The following is a 17495-nucleotide window of genomic DNA, read 5'->3' as shown; positions in this document are numbered from 1 at the left end:
TCCTATAACAGCACCTTGGCTGCACAAGCCTTTCACGTATTTGCTGTTATCCTTCACTATCATAGCTTTACAAAACATGTAACTGTTAACGTCAAATACAGTTTCAAGAAGATGTAGCACAATCTTTTCACGTATAAGAAAATACCATTTATGTGGTCCAAGACCATGTATTTCCTTGAAAGAAATAAAATTGATCGTTAATGTGAAACTGCCATGTGGCAGTCGAAAGTTGTAAATAACTGTCAGTCGAAAGTTGTAAATAATTGTGTCAGGCACTGATGATGGCATCTTGTTTCGATAATTTACTCAATAAAATTGATTGAGCACAAAAGCCCTGTCTGCACTTTTTTCTTGTATGTAGACAGAAATAAAATCTGCTGCGTAACCGGAAATGTCTGATATTCATTTTACGTGCCTTCATTGTGTCTTTTTCATTCCTCATAATATGCGCATCAGAAACAGGTGAGATACAATTCAAATAATAATAAGAAATATTTTTAACCCACTATCGTCTTACCTCTTCAATGATTTGTTTTAAAGTAGTAAAGTAAGACGGAAAATATGAGTGGATTTTGCAGCAGCGAGAGGTACTACTCGTAGACTAAAATTTAGTTAAAGTAATAGAAACAGTTCCTAATTTATCGTAAAATCTTACTAGTTTCATTTATTAGGATCATAACAATTAATAACGAAAATTAACGCGAGTGACAATGTACGATAATAGAAGAAAAAAGTTACAAAAGCATGAGTCCGCAAAAGAGCCGTTTGCAATATCATTACGATTTGTGGCTATGAGCTGCCTCTGACTTCAGTGTGAAGTAGTGTCATGGTTAGTTGGTACAATTGTATTTGAAATGTAAGCTTTTAAGTTAAGTACACATTTGACTGAGCTGAAATTTCACCAGCTCATGGTGTTACATAAGACGTTACCTAACGCTCCAGTGTGGTCAAAGAAGGCTGAGTCGAGAAAGATCTGTTCTTTGGTCTCGAAGACCACATGATCTCAATCCCCTGGATTTATGCCTGGGGTTATCTCAAAAGTGAAGTGTACAGCACTCTCACTGACACAGGTGAAGAGCTGGAGCAGCGAACTATACAGTCTTACTGATACTTACGAGATATTCGTGGGATTTCCTAAAAAAATTGTAACTCGCTGCAGGGACGAGAATCGTATTTCAACCAAATACAAGGAAGGCATGTGGAACACCTGCATTATCGCGTAGGAGTATACGGTAGAATGTAACACTTAATGAGCTCAAGTAGTATTGTATATTATATTAAAGTAAGCCATGTCTTAAAATTAGATCTGGACCAACTGAGGAATTTATATTTCAAATGCGTTTGGAGAGTTCCATTATGTATATAAGGCATTGTATGTCCCAGAGCTCCTCTCAAACCCCTGAAGCGCTGTAGACCAAACTTAGGACATAAACAGCAAGCCTCACAAGCATTAGCACTGTGGGGTTTATAATCCCCTACATACAAAAACGTTTCTTCTTCAGCCTAGTCGTACATGCTGCCCTATATGACAGGTGTGTTATGTGGGAACGATATCAGTTTGCCATATCAGCTTGCTTTTCAGGGAACCTGTATGCCAGGGACAAATAACACTTTCCTGAACCGGACATGAAGGCTGTCCTGCATGATAGGCATGTTGTGGGATTGATATTGGCCATCAGGTGAGGAGCAGGAGCGGAGTTATTGAACGCAGTTTTCCGAAATTCCTTCACCAGGGAAAACGAATGGAATATTCCAGAATTTGAAACACGAACATCTGCTAGCATGAGTCTCTTAGAAGTAGATACCTTAGGGGTTGCGAAGCAACTCAAATCGCTTGATACGGGCAAGTCTTCAGGTCTAGATTGTATACCGATTAGGTTCCTTTCAGATTACGCTGATACTATAGCTCCCTACTTAGCACTCGTATACAACCGCTCGCTCACCGATAGATCTGTACCTACAGATTGGAAAATTGCGCAGGTCGCACCAGTGTTCAAGAAGGGTAGTAGGAGTAATCCATTTAACTACAGACCTATATCATTGACGTCGGTTTGCAGTAGGGTTTTGGAGCATATACTGTATTCAAACATTATGAATCACCTCGAAGGGAACGATCTATTGACACGTAATCAGCATGGCTTCAGAAAACATCGCTCTTGTGCAACGCAGCTAGCTCTTTATTCGCACGAAGTAATGGCCACTATCGACAGGGGATCTCAAGTTGATTCCGTATTTCTAGATTTCCGGAAAGCTTTTGACATCGTTCCTCACAAGCGACTTCTAATCAAGCTGCGGAGCTATGGGCTATCGTCTCAGTTGTGCGACTGGATTCGTGATTTCCTGTCAGGAAGGTCGCAGTTCGTAGTAATAGACGGCAAATCATCGAGTAAAACTGAAGTGATATCAGGTGTTCCCCAGGGAAGCGTCCTGGGACCTCTACTGTTCCTGATCTATATAAATGACCTGGGTGACAATCTGAGCAGTTCTCTTAGACTGTTCGCAGATGATGCTGTAATTTACCGTCTAGTAAGGTTATCCGAAGACCAGTATCAGTTGCAAAGCGATTTAGAAAAGATTGCTGTATGGTGTGTCAGGTGGCAGTTGACGCTAAATGACGAAAAGTGTGAGATGATACACATGAGTTCCAAAAGAAATCCGCTGGAATTCGATTACTCGATAAATAGTACAATTCTCAAGGCTGTCAATTCAACTAAGTACCTGGGTGTTAAAATTACGAACAACTTCAGTTGGAAGGACCACATAGATAATATTGTCGGGAAGGCGAGCCAAAGGTTGCGTTTCATTGGCAGGAGACTTAGAAGATGCAACAAGTCCACTAAAGAGACAGCTTACACTACACTCGTTCGTCCTCTGTTAGAACATTGCTGCGCGGTGTGGGATCCTTACCAGGTGGGATTGACGGAGGACATCGAAAGGGTGCAAAAAAGGGCAGCTCGTTTTGTATTATCACGTTATAGGGGAGAGAGTGTGGCAGATATGATACACGAGTTGGGATGGAAGTCATTACAGCATAGACGTTTTTCGTCGCGGCGAGACCTTTTTACGAAATTTCAGTCACCAACTTTCTCTTCCGAATGCGAAAATATTTTGTTGAGCCCAACCTACATAGGTAGGAATGATCATCAAAATAAAATAAGAGAAATCAGAGCTCGAACAGAAAGGTTTAGGTGTTCGTTTTTCCCGCTCGCTGTTCAGGAGTGGAATAGTAGAGAGATAGTATGATTGTGGTTCGATGAACCCTCTGCCAAGCACTTAAATGTGAATTGCAGAGTAGTCATGTAGATGTAGATGAGCTGGAGATGCATGAGGCAGGTGGAAGGTGTAAGTAGTAGTGGAGCAAACTATGTACTCCCCATGTTGCATTGTTGCCAATTTTATTCAACATAACAGATCCAAGATGGTGGTGATAGCTATGGCAACGTCGCAATGGCGTCATGGCGGGAAGTTCAAATTTTGTTGGTTAGATAGGTCCACTGGGCTACCTCCACTAACCGAACCCCTTCCCCTCCCACCTCCTTCACCCACCACAAAATGGTGGGAAGTACAAATTCCAGCAGGACAACGCAAAACACTGCAGTCACCTGCACTAACCTAAGAAAATGGCGGAAAAATAGGTCACTTGGGCTACCTCCACCAACCTAAGTCATCCAACCACCACTTCTTCCTATGAATTGGCGGGAAAAGGACTCAGCCTGTCCTGGATAGGATGGACCTAAGTCTTTATTTTGCAGGCAGTCTTTATAGAAACAATTAGAGGCTGTTCCTCCATTCAGTGTCTTCACCATGAGGTCCGGAGTCCAACTGACATAGAACACATTACCGCTACCAGAAGGCGCCGTCGCCCCTCCCGTGATGTAATCCAAGATGGCAGTCTGGAGGGGAAAATGGCTGGAAAAGGATTCTGCCACTTTTGGGCTGCTGAAGAGAGGAAGGAGTGTCCTTTATTTACTTTGGAACAATATCTTTATGGACGGATTTGATATAGTATGTTTATTACACTTAATACAAAATACTCACTCTGATGTGCCTGGGGTCACAATACACAGTTTACAGACCTGCAAACTACTCGTAAATAATGCAGTACACTTATGTACTGACACGCAAACAACTCGTAAATTACCGAAATAATGCACTACACAGCATACAGACCTGCAAACTACATGTAAATCACCGAAATAATGAAGTACACTGATGTACAGACAAGCAAAAAACCCATAAATTACGGAAATAATGCAGTACACGGTATACATACATGCATGCAACTCAAAAATTGTGAAAAAGCAATGCATGTGTAACGCTACACAAACACAAAATGGTTCAAATGGTTCTGAGCACTATGGGACTTAACGTCTATGGTCATCAGTCCCCTAGAACTTAGAACTACTTAAACCTAACTAACCTAAGAACATCACACAACACCCAGCCATCACGAGGTAGAGAAAATCCCTGATCCCGCCGGGAATCGAACCCGAGCACCCGGGCGTGCGAAGCGAGAACGCTACCGCACGACCACGAGATGCGGGCACACATACATACTCACAGTGCTTAAACAGCTGAAAATAATGCAGTGCACAAACACTCATAGCACATAAAAAGCGCTTTTGAACTATCATCGGCCACGATGTATCACAGACTTCAAGGTGATGTCAGAAATATGATTCAAAGGACTTCTCCATCGGATACAACGGAGGTATATGAACTGGAATGACTTGATTCCAAATCATAGAAGTCATTTCTACTGAAAGCGTAACACTAGAGATCTGAGAACCTAGTGTATGTTTCTTATGATCTCAGTCAGCACACCATCTAATACTGTTTGTGATCCTTCTCCATCTCAACCATCGCCTATAGCTTAGTAGACACATCGCAGAACCTATGACATGACATCAAGACAGAATGTGTTACAAATACTGGAGAAATATCTAGTGGAGGCATGAGGGAGCATATAATAGTCTCATACCACGCTCCTTATCTGAATCACTTTCCAAACTCGATAATTTTATTAGGAGGGTGCACCATCGGCGACATGTAACTGCATTGCTGGTCTGGTTGTATATACTTCTATGATCACGGTCTATATTCATTGTCATGGTATTTGTCTGGAAAAAAAACTATTCATTCAGTGGTAATGCCATACCTCGATTTATAAAGCCAGTCTAGCTTTTAGCATGGATACCTGTGTGCACCTGTAGAACCATGACTGCTTGTGATGGTAATATTCTGTTTTTTTAACATCTGGCTGTTTATAAGACGATTATGCCTCTCTTTCTAAGGCACAGTGGTCGTACTCGCAGGAAAAACGTATGAGACATGTCCACCCATCACTGATTTTCGGGCAGTATTATTTCGAATCGCCAGCAATCAGTTATTGGCGAAATATTATACTTACTAGTAGGGGATGCATGATAGGTTCGCCTTGAGCATTAGGCTTATAAAGTGTGTGTTTGTGTTCGAACATGAGCAAAGGAAATGACTATGTCCAGTGGTAAGGAAGGTATGGATGTGACATGGAATATTGTGATAGCAAAGCCAAGAATATGTCAAGAATGGTACAGATATTTCTATTCTCAGAGTCACACCCATCAGCAGTGTGTATTTCCAGTACTTCGCCCATTATCGAATGCTGTTCAATGGTGGTGCGTGCTGCGCAGCGCCAGTGGCTTGTGCTGAGAATGATTCACGTTTCTGGCTAAAGGTATGAGCTATCCGAATGGCGAGACCTGTTGGGATGCAGGAATGTAGCTGATTTACCAATGTAGTCCTCTAGACGGCCGAACTGACACTTAGTATGTGTTGGACAGCTTTCGTGATCACATGGAAATTTGAGAAGATTCAATATACACATGTGGCCGCACATTTAGCGCCTTTATGTAGTTGAGAGAACATCGACTGTGGTTTGCGTATTTAGATGGTGAAAGACAGGCGGAAGGCACATATGCTGGTTCTCTAGACATGAGAATCACCTTAGCTGACATTGTAAATTATAGGCATGATTTGGAAAGACAAGTTGAAGCAGACCATCCATCTCTGGCGACGATGCCATCACTCATCCACCACTGTGGCATTAGGACAGCACCAGACCAGTAGCTGTAGGATTGCGAAAATTCCCACCATTTTTCTCATCTATTAGACAGTGCTTCAATTCAGTTTGTATAATTGTCCAGATTTCTCCCCTCCCCGCTCCCCCCCCCCCCTCCCCGGGATTAGACAGTGGTCTCTTTTCAAACAAAGAATGCTTTTATGATTACATGTAACATTTGTGAGATGTGTAATGACAGCAGGCCAAACATTTTGCGGCGGTGCGTCAGGTACACTGGGCAGGTAAGCACGCATGCACAGCTAGATGGTTCAAATGGCTCTGAGCACTATGGGACTTAACATCTGAGGTCATCAGTCGCCTAGAACTTAGAACTCCTTAAGCCAACTAACCTAAGGACATCACACACATCCATGCCCGAGGCAGGATTCGAAACTGCGACTGTAGTGGTCGCACAGTTTCCAGACTGAAGCGCCTAGAACTGCTCAGCCACAGTGTGCACAGCTAGACGCAGCTCGCATGTTCCATTATGATCTGGAGGGAGAGGAAGCAGTCAGTGTTATTCTGGAACAGATTTTTATAGCGCGACCTGTGATGTCAGTATCCACAGGTTTTGTGCATGCATGCTAGACATGTCTCAATGTCCCGTTAGGGATCACGAGGGGTGAAAGCTGTCGATGTTATTCTGACACAGATTACTATAGCACGTCCAGAGGGGGGACTTGGTTGCTATTTAGATAGATATGTGACATCAGTATAACACTGATAACCTTTTAGCTGCCCTGCAAACATCTCTCGGCACTGGACCTTCACCACAGCTATGTTCATCGCGCCAGCAACAGTGCCTAGGTGAACACGTATTTCGACAGGAATGTCTCAGGTGACAAGTATGAAAGGGGTGCCACCGCCTCATGCTTGCGGTACCCGAACAGACACCTGTAATTGACTCGGCAGCTGACGGCCGCGTCGTCACTTTGTGAGGGCTGCCCATGCATCACAACTCATGGGGGCGCATACAGAGTTGGCATCGTCGGCGTTCGGTGCACGTTGGAGCCTCTGATACGTTGTGGTGGATGATATTTCGAAAGTGCTACTGATGTGCAATGAGTGCTTGTGCTCTGCATTATTTTTCAGCTGTTTCAGCATTGTGAGCGTGTTTGCATAGCGTTACACATGCATTATTTTTTGACAATTTATGAGATGATTCCTTCTCTGTATGCTGTGTAATGCATTATTCCGGTAATTTACGAGTTGGATGCGTGTCTCTACATCATTATCTCTACTGCATTATTTGCGAGTAGTTTGCAGGTTTGTAAACTGTGTATTGTGATCCCTAGGACATCAGAGGGAGTGTTTCGTATCAGTGTAATAAATATACTATGTCAGATATGTCCCTAAATAAATTGTTCCCAAATAAATAAAGTACACTCCTTCCTCTCTCCAGCAGCCCAGAACAGGCTGAGTCGTTTTCCCGCATGCTCCCCTCCAGACCGCCATCTTGGATTACATCATGAGGGGGCGACTGCGCCCTTGGTGGCAGTACTGCATACTAGGTCAGTTGGACTCTGGACCTCGTGGTGAAAACACTGGATGGAGATACTGCCTCTAATTGTTTAAATAAAGACTGAAAATTAAGACTTACTGCCATCCTATCAAGCACAGGCTGAGTAGTTTTCCCGCCATTTCCTAGGAAGAGGTGACAGTTGGGTGACTTAGGTTAGTGGAGGTAGCCCAAGTGTCCAGTTATCCCGCCATTTTCTTAAGTTACTGGAGGTAGCCGCAGTGTATAGCATTGTTGTGTTGGAATTAGAACTTCCCACTGTTTTGTGGGGGGAGGGGGAGAGGAGGGGATTCAGTTAGTGGAGGTAGTCCAATTGACCTACCTTCCCTCCAAAATTTGAACTACCCACCATGGCGTCATTGCAACATTGCCAAATCTATCGCCGCTATCTTGGATCCACCATCTTGAAGAAAATTCGTAACAATGCAACGTCGGGTGGTACATAGTTTGCTCCACTACTGGTGTAGAGGGTGGTTGACAGGTGGAAATGGAAAAGGTGGAGGTGAATACGGACAAAGAGAGGGGAAGGAATATATGCTCAGAGGGAGGAGGGAGGAAGATACAGTCAGAGAGAGGGGGTGGAGGGATTGGACAAAGCAAGGGGTAGGTAGAGATGAAGAGACAAATGGAGGTGGGAGGATGATGTGGACTGTATAATAGGAATTCTGTGAGGTGTAGAGGGTATGTGGAGGTATGTGACACCAGATATCTACATACAGGTCACACAGTTTCTGAAAATTACAGACCCATGGTTTTGGGGCATGGAGCTGGCGCCAGACAGCGTCCCAGATAATTTCCATCGGTTTCTGAGTAGATTTTGATGGTTAAGATATCAACGTGAGTTCACTAATATTCTCCTCAAACCACTGCAGAAAGATTCTGGTCTTATGACATGGCCAGTTATGCTGCTGGAAGATGCAATCATTGTCAGTGAAGACGTAAAACATGAATGGATGCAGATGGTCTGCTATAAAGTTCACATAGTTCACAGCTGCCATACTGCATTCGGTTACAACCAAATATCTCACATGTGCCCAGGTAAATATCCCCAATGGCACAATACTGATCCCACCAGCCTACATTCACGATGAGGACAGCCAGTCGCCTGAATGGCGACGTGTGTGGACACAACCATCTACTTGGTTTAACAAGAAATGTGATTTATCCGACTAGGCATCTCAGTGGGGAGCGCATAGGAGGTGTGTGCTGCCAAGCTCTATGTCCAGCAATGTGCACTGAACAATGTGCTCCGAAACATTGTCGTCAGCTCGTGCCACCTATGCTGCTTTACAGAGCGGACAAACGTCTGACATCCACATTCTGTGGTGAGGCGTGGACTTCTAGCATCTTGTCGCCTACTAGTGGTGCCACAGTCCACTTTCCACAGATGCTCACATGGTGACATACACTCTCGTTGTATGCAGTGGTCATTATTTTTTGGCTCATCATACATATCTGCCCATGTATGAGGTACATCTTCTCCTTTCCCCTCTCTCTGTTCATCTCCTTCTCCCCTCTCTCTCTGTCCACCTCTGCCATACCCACTCCCTCTCCACTTGCTCCTGCCTCTCTCTCTCTCTGTCTAACTGCTACTCTCCCTTCCCTTCATTCATCTGCTTCTCCCCAAGCTCTCTGTCTGCTCCTTCCCCCTCTGTCCACCTCCTCCTCTTCCCTGTAAGTCCATTTCATCCTGTTACCTCTATCTCTACCGCATCCACCTCTGTCTTCTCCCTCCGTCCCTCTGTGCATGTCCTCTTTCCTGTCTCTGTTCATTTCCCCCTTTCTCTGTCCATATCCTCGTCCCCCCTATATCTGTCAACTCCTTGTTTCTCCTCTCTGTCAGTCCATCTCTTCCTTCCCGCTTTCCTCTCCACATTATCACCACCACTCCAACAGGATATTGCTAATTCTTACCCCCACGTCACTTCTTTCCTGATAGTAACTGATATGTGTACCAAGTTTGGTTGAAATCGATCCAGAAGCTTAGGGGGAAGTTTTTACCCACGTGCTTGTCCGCCGCGTACGCACATGTCACGTATATAATATATATCTAACATTTTTCACACTTATTTATACACATATTTCACCTATATCTATAGTGACATTGGCCCTGCAGTTTCGTTTTCAATTATGACGTGACATACAATGAATTAATTTTGTGCATATATACAGCGGCACATGTCGACACTCTCTGTGAAATGTGTAGTGAATAGAGTTATTAGCAAAGGTGTAATAAATTAAAACGTTACGCCTGATGCGGCAGTTTTACTGCAACAACAGCGAAAATGTAATAGATGATAAACTTTTTCCCTCTCATCATTTTGTAGGTGTTGTCAGCGAGAAGTTTCCGAAATGTTTGAAATTGTGTGTTAAGTTTGTTGCAAGGCACCAAGTGCTCTCATTCTCAAATACTGAATGAATAAAGACTGGGTATTCTCGAGACGTAGGCTACACTTATTTTTCACTCCCATCTCGCCCCTTTTATAGGTAGGTGGTTCTTAACCCCACAGCAATTATATCCAGATAGTAAGTGGAATGTTACGGCAAGAAAGTTCTTCTCGACTACGTAATCCAGAGTGACGAATAGGAACTTAACTAAAAATTGGAAACACATCCTACGATAGACAAGATGTCTGTTCTTCTCGACTGCCTAATCCAGAGTGACGAACAGCCCGAAACACTTCGCGTGCCATATCAGAAAAGGTGTGACCCGAACGCTTCCGAAGTGCTTCGTCTGCAATTTCGTCAGTCTTTTGTTTTTGATTTAAATTGTATTTAATAATTTTAAAATGACTGATTGATAGTCAGCTGTTGAGATATATTTCTATTAAAAAGTGAAGTCATTCCAATGAATAGTTTAACTAATAATCATAACTATACTTTAACGTTTTGACGCCCTTGCTCCGAACACAGCAGCCACTCACAGAGCAGTAGCATTATGCAGGCGGTCTTTCTCACGGGAATGGTACCGAATCTAACATCTGTCACAGGTACCTCACACCACACTTCGTCACCCATATACTTTTTGCATCTCCACTGCACTGGGAACAGCTTCTTGGAGCCTAATATGACGGCTAACTAAGCCAGAAATATTGCAATGTGTATCACGTTTATTTGAAATCGGCTCATTGTCGCTTATAAAACACTAATACGACCTATTCTTGAATACTGTTCGAGCGTTTGGGATCACTATCAGGTCGGATTGAGGTAGGACATAGAAGCAATTCAGAGGCGGGCTGCTAGATTTGTTCCTGGTAGGTTTGATCATCACGCGAGTGTTACGGAAATGCTTCAGGAACTCGGGTGGGAGTCTCTGGAGGAAAGGAGGCGTTCTTTTCGTGAATCGCTACCGAGGAAATTTAGAGAACCAGCATTTGAGGCTGACTGTAGTACATTTTTACTGCCGCCAACTTATATTTTGCGGAAAGACCACAAAGATAAGATAAGAGAGATTAGGGCTCGTACAGAGGCATATAGGCTGTCATTTTTCCCTCTTTCTGTCTGGGAGTGGAACAGGGAGAGAAGATGCTAGTTGTGGTACGAGGTACCCTCCGCCACGCACCGTATGGTGGATTGCGGAGTATGACTGTAGACGTAGATGCAGAAGGGGATGTGGAACATTCATATATACATGTTATAACATGTATCGATATAGCATCAGGAATACGGCTAGCTGTAGGGTGTAGTTACCCTGGCGAGTGCGGTGGCGGGGAAGCGGTCCCAGGTGAGGTGGTGGTCCTCGCCGGAGGATCCGAGGCGCTGCCCGGCGAGAATGCGTGCGGCGGTGACGGTGGAGAGCCCCATGCCGTCGCCCACGGCCAGCACCACGTTGCGCGCCCGCGCACTGCCCCCGCGCGCGTCCGCCTCCGCCTCCTCCAGCCGCCGCCGGATAGCCGCGTGCGCCGCCCGTTGCCACGCCTCGCCGTCTGCCGACAACCCACCACAGTTAAAACACTCAGAAATGCACCGCTGGTCATTTAAATTGCAACGCTAGGAAGGATACCAACTAACGAAACTTTACTTGCTGTGCGTATATTGTGTATTAAGAAGAATGCATGATAAAATTGATAGATGGTTGGGGTGTACAGGGAGTGAAATTTAGTTCACAGAGCTGCTCCCTCTGATAGCAATAGCGGTCTAGACTGGCTGGGCATCAAATCGAACTGAGCTTGGGTGACAGATACAGGTACGTACACTACTGGCCATTAAAATTGCTACACCAAGAAAAAATGCAGATGATAAACGGGTGTTCATTGGACAAATATATTATACTAGAACTGACATGTGACTGCATTCACGCAATTTCGGTGCATAGATCCTGAGAAATCAGTACCCAGAACAACCACCTCTGGCCGTAATAACAGCCTTGATACGCATGGGCATTGAGTCAAACAGAGTTTGGATGGCGTGTACAGGTACAGCTGCCCTTGCAGCTTCAACACGATACCACAGTTCATCAAGAGTAGTGACTGGCATATTGTGACGAGCCAGTTGCTCGGCCACCATTGACCAGACGCTTCCAATTGGTGAGAGATCTGGAGAATGTGCTGGTCAGGACAGCAGTCGAACATATTCTGTATCCAGAAAGGTCCGCACAGGATCTGCAACTTGCGGTCGTGTATTATCCTGCTGAAATGTACGGTTTCGCAGGGATAGAATGAAGGGTAGAGCCACGGGTCGTAACACATCTGAAATGTAACGTCCACTGTTCAAAGTGCCGTCAATGCGAACAAGAGGTGACAGAGACATGTAACCAACGGCACCCCATACCATCACGCCGGGTGATAACGCCAGTATGGCGATGACGAATAAACGCTTCCAATGTGCGTTCACCGCGATGCCGCCAAACACGGATGCGACCATAATGATGCTGTAAATAGAACCTGGATTCATCAGAAAAAATGACGTTTTGCCATTCGTGCACCCAGTTTCGTCGTTGAGTACACCATCGCAGGCGCTTCTGTCTGTGATCCAGCGTCAAGGGTAACCGCAGCCATGATCTCCTAGCTGATAGTCCATGCTGCTGCAAACGTCGTCGAACTGTTCGTGCACATGGTTGTTGTCCTGCAAACGTCCCCATATGTTGACTCATGTATCGAGACGTGGCTGCACGATCCGTTACAGCCATGCGGATAACATGCCTGTCATCTCGACTGCTAGTGATACGAGGCCGTTGGGATCCAGCACGGCGTTCCGTATTACCCTCCTGAACCCACCGATTCCATATTCTGCTAACAGTCATTGGATTTCGACCAACGCGAGCAGCAATGCCACGATACGATAAACCGCAATCTAGATAGGCTACAATCCGATCTTTATCAAAGTCGGAAACGTGATGGTACGCATTTCTTCTCCTTACACGAGGCATCACAACAACGTTTCACCAGGCAACGCCTATCAACTACAGTTTGTGTATGAGAAATCATTTGGAAACTTTCCTCGTGTGAGCACGTTGTAGGTGTCGCTACCGGCGCCAACCTTCTGTGAATGCTCTGAAAAGATAATCATTTGCATATTGCAGCATCTTCCTGTCGGTTAAATTTCGCGTCTGTAGCACGTCATTTACGTGATGTAGCAATTTTAATGGCCAGTACTGTAATTCAATGGTGCTATAACTCTGAGCCACAATTCATCAATAGTGGCGGGTGAGTGGTAGCTTTTCAGTGACTAAGAAACCAATAACAAAATGTTTCCAATGTCGAGAAAAAATTTGGCCAGCACAGCATTAGAATACGCTCTGTATCGAGGTAGGTCACAACGCTGCAACATGTGGTCTTACGTTATCTTGTTGAAAAATAGCATCACAGAGAGCCGCCCGGGAATAGCCGAGCGGTCTGAGGCGCTGCAGTCGTGGACTGTGAGGCTGGTCTCGGCGGAGGTTCGAGTCCTTCCTCGGGCATGGGTGTGTTTGTTTGTCCTTAGGATAATTTACGTTAAGTAGTGTGTAAGCTTAGGGACTGATGACCTTAGCAGTTAAGTTGTAACACCATAGCTCTAATGCTGAACTGATTTAGTTTGCTTTTGTTTTATTTAATGTTACATCAATGAGCTTCTGTAAATGTGTTTGTTTGAATCGATAACATAAAATTGTATGCTTCTTTCTTTGTAAGAACTTCGATGTCATGATATGATTCTATGCAATGTAATGTATCTGTAATTTAAATTCATTGTCCCATTTGGAGGGATCAAAACTTACTCTATATAATTGTAATTTCTGTGTGAATAATTTTTTGTAGAAATGTCGATATGTGCAAATATTCTGTTTTATTGAATGAATTTGGTTGCTGTTATGTATGCATGTATGTTATGGGTAGATCACATAACTAATTAGGAGTATTGAATAGAATTGGGGTGAAGAGGAGTTTGTGGCACAACTTGACAAGAAGAAGGGACCGGTTGGTAGGACATGTTCTGAGACATCAAGGGATCACAAATTTAGCATTGGAGGGCAGCTTGGAGGGTAAAAATCGTAGAGGGAGACCAAGAGATGAATACATTAAACAGATTCAGGAGGATGTAAGTTGCAGTAAGTACTGGGAGATGAAGAAGCTTGCACAAGATAGAGAAGCATGGTGAGCTGCATCAAACCAGTCTCAGGACTGAAGACAACAACAACATGTAAACTGCTGATCCTCACTTAGGGTTCTTAGTTAGTTTGAATGTGAAATATGTTGTGGGTCCCCTCGGGTACGGTACTGAGTAGCGCGCGCAAATTGTGGTTGGCCTAGGTGGAAAAGGTGGGGACGAGCTACGAGTCGGGTACGAGCCACGAGTCGGCGACGAGCTACGAGTCGGGGACGAGCTTCCAAACTGTGGACTGCCATGTAAAAGTTGTATATTGTGCTGGTTTCGAGAGAGGCTTTTTCTGCCACTTTCCAATGCCTCGGATGGATGGATAAATAGCTGGAACGATTCTGGAATTGGCATCCATCATCGCCACCAAGAAATGACAGAGTCCAGCAATTCTACCTGCAATTTCACCTACCAACATGCAATCGCCACCACATTGCGCAATCACTGTAATCGTAATGCTATAATAATGTACAGTGAAGGATCAGCTCATTGGATGCTTTAGTGTGCACAAATATAAGGTCACGTATAACTGAAATTATGTACCTACCTTAATTTTTCCTTATCATAACACCTCTCAGGTTCCTCTCCGTTTGAACTAAAGTGATTACCGAGTGACCCTACTGAAAGAACATTAAAGACCAGTGTTTTGCTAATTAATGCCTCTTGAACATCCACTCCTGGAAATTGAAATAAGAACACCGTGAATTCATTGTCCCAGGAAGGGGAAACTTTATTGGCACATTCCTGGGGTCAGATACATCACATGATCACACTGACAGAACCACAGGCACATAGACACAGGCAACAGAGCATGCACAATGTCGGCACTAGTACAGTGTATATCCACCTTTCGCACCAATGCAGGCTGCTATTCTCCCATGGAGACGATCGTAGAGATGCTGGATGTAATCCTGTGGAACGGCTTGCCATGCCATTTCCACCTGGCGCCTCAGTTGGACCAGCGCTCGTGCTGGACGTGCAGACCGCGTGAGACGACGCTTCATCCAGTCCCAAACATGCTCAATGGGGGACAGATCCGGAGATCTTGCTGGCCAGGGTATTTGACTTACACCTTCTAGAGCACGTTGGGTGGCACGGGATACATGCGGACGTGCATTGTCCTGTTGGAACAGCAAGTTCCCTTGCCGGTCTAGGAATGGTAGAACGATGGGTTCGATGACGGTTTGGATGTACCGTGCACTATTCAGTGTCCCCTCGACGATCACCAGAGGTGTACGGCCAGTGTAGGAGATCGCTCCCCACACCATGATGCCGGGTGTTGGCCCTATGTGCCTCGGTCGTATGCAGTCCTGATTGTGGCGCTCACCTGCACGGCGCCAAACCCGCATACGTCCATCATTGGCACCAAGGCAGAAGCGACTCTCATCGCTGAAGACGACACGTCTCCATTCGTCCCTCCATTCACGCCTGTCGCGACACCACTGGAGGCGGGCTGCATGATGTTGGGGCGTGAGCGGAAGACGGCCTAACGGTGTGCGGGACCGTAGCCCAGCTTCATGGAGACGGTTGCGAATGGTCCTCGCCGATACCCCAGGAGCAACAGTGTCCCTAATTCGCTGGGAAGTGGCGGTGCGGTCCCCTACGGCAATGCGTAGGATCCTACGGTCTTGGCGTGCATCCGTGCATCGCTGCGGTCCGGTCCCAGGTCGACGGGCACGTGCACCTTCCGCCGACCACTGGCGACAACATCGATGTACTATGGAGACCTCACGCCCCACGTATTGTGCAATTCGGCGGTACGTCCACCCGGCCTCCCGCATGCCCACTATACGCCCTCGCTCAAAGCCGTCAACTGCACATACGGTTCACGTCCACGCTGTCGCGGCATGCTACCAGTGTTAAAGACTGCGATGGAGCTCCGTATGCCACGGCAAACTGGCTGACACTGATGGCGGCGGTGCACAAATGCTGCGCAGCTAGCGCCATTCGACGGCCAACACCGCGGTTCCTGGTGTGTCCGCTGTGCCGTGCGTGTGATCATTACTTTTACAGCCCTCTCGCAGTGTCCAGAGCAAGTATGGTGGGTCTGACACACCGGTGTCAATGTGTTCTTTTTTCCATTTCCAGGAGTGTAGTAAAAAGAAAGTTAATGTGGCAAGAGAGTGAGTTAAAGTTAATGATGCCTGCTGAAAATAATTTTCCTAGTAAAACTGCTTATTAGTGTGTTGTTGCCAACTTCAAAATGAAAAGTTCTTAGAACTGAGGCTTATAAAGTTTTGCTTAGTAAATGGTCACATTACTGCCTGTTGTAAATCGCAAAAGGTGAGTCAGTATCTTACATATACGTTAATTATGTGTCTCACTGTAGTAAAATTGGAAAACTGCAGTTGTGAAACGTTATATACGCATGTTTACTAAGTATTTGTCTCTCTTGTGTATTAGAAGTGCATATTAACAGTATAACAGGATGCACAGTTTGTATATTGTGTTAATGTTCGGTAACAAGTAACGAAAAGACCGCTAATTATGAAAACCATAATTTCTTTATTCAAATGATAGTGGGAAGCAAACTGTTAGTGGATTTCAATTAACTTTCATTTTAAATAGTAAAGTATTTAACTGAGAGAGACTTTACCTATATCCAATTAATGATTCTGCAGTGAATAGTAATAATAACGCTATAAAAACCATTCAGTTTGAACAAGCCCTGAAAGTAATAGTGTGTTCCGGTATCTGTTATAATTTTGCCAATAGTTTGTGCTGCTCTAGCTTTAATCTTACCGTAAAAATATGTATGTGTCAGACTTAATTGCACTCGCATGTGACCAAGTATAGGTTGTGTTTATCCGTTAAAGTTACTCACACCTACTTTCTCTTACCTAATTAGGCTGGCGATCGTTTTCCTTATCCTTTAAACAGTATAGCTAGGCAAAAAATTTGTTTGTTACTGTTCAAATATTTACGTAATTCTGACTTTCATTTCCGATAAGCCACCTCTGTTAGGTACAACACGGTCAACATAACAAAATTCCTCTCAGAGGGTAACACTGCTCTGTTGCTTTATACCATAATTGCTTTAACAAGATAGTTTTATTTCACGACCTGCCTACAACTTTAAGGTTATGGTACAGCAGTAGCAGACGGTAGTGTTATAAAGTCCCATAAGATTTCACACACATTTCAACATTTGAAGCATCACAGGGACCTCGAAAACAGGGCGCAGGCACCGACTTTAAAACGTCATAAACGTATCAACTGCCTTCAACATTAACGGCTATGCGAATGAGAGGAGATTGTGTTCTGTACGCAGCGGCACCTCTTATACATCACGACAAGTGCTGG

General features: G+C 44.8%; 1 protein-coding gene across 1 annotated transcript in view; it reads right to left on the bottom strand.

Annotated features, from left to right (window-relative positions):
- LOC126298944 (alkaline phosphatase-like) overlaps positions 1–17495 on the bottom strand; it is a 1012316-nt gene that overhangs the window by 695332 nt on the left and 299489 nt on the right. Inside the window, exon 2 of the mRNA XM_049990545.1 lies at positions 11310–11545. Within this exon, the coding sequence (XP_049846502.1) occupies positions 11310–11545 (236 nt within the window). The remainder of the gene's footprint in view (positions 1–11309; positions 11546–17495) is intronic.

This window comes from Schistocerca gregaria, chromosome X, assembly GCF_023897955.1.
Source record: "Schistocerca gregaria isolate iqSchGreg1 chromosome X, iqSchGreg1.2, whole genome shotgun sequence".
Lineage (NCBI taxonomy): Eukaryota > Metazoa > Arthropoda > Insecta > Orthoptera > Acrididae > Schistocerca > Schistocerca gregaria.
This window is presented reverse-complemented; position numbering and strand designations above follow the sequence as displayed.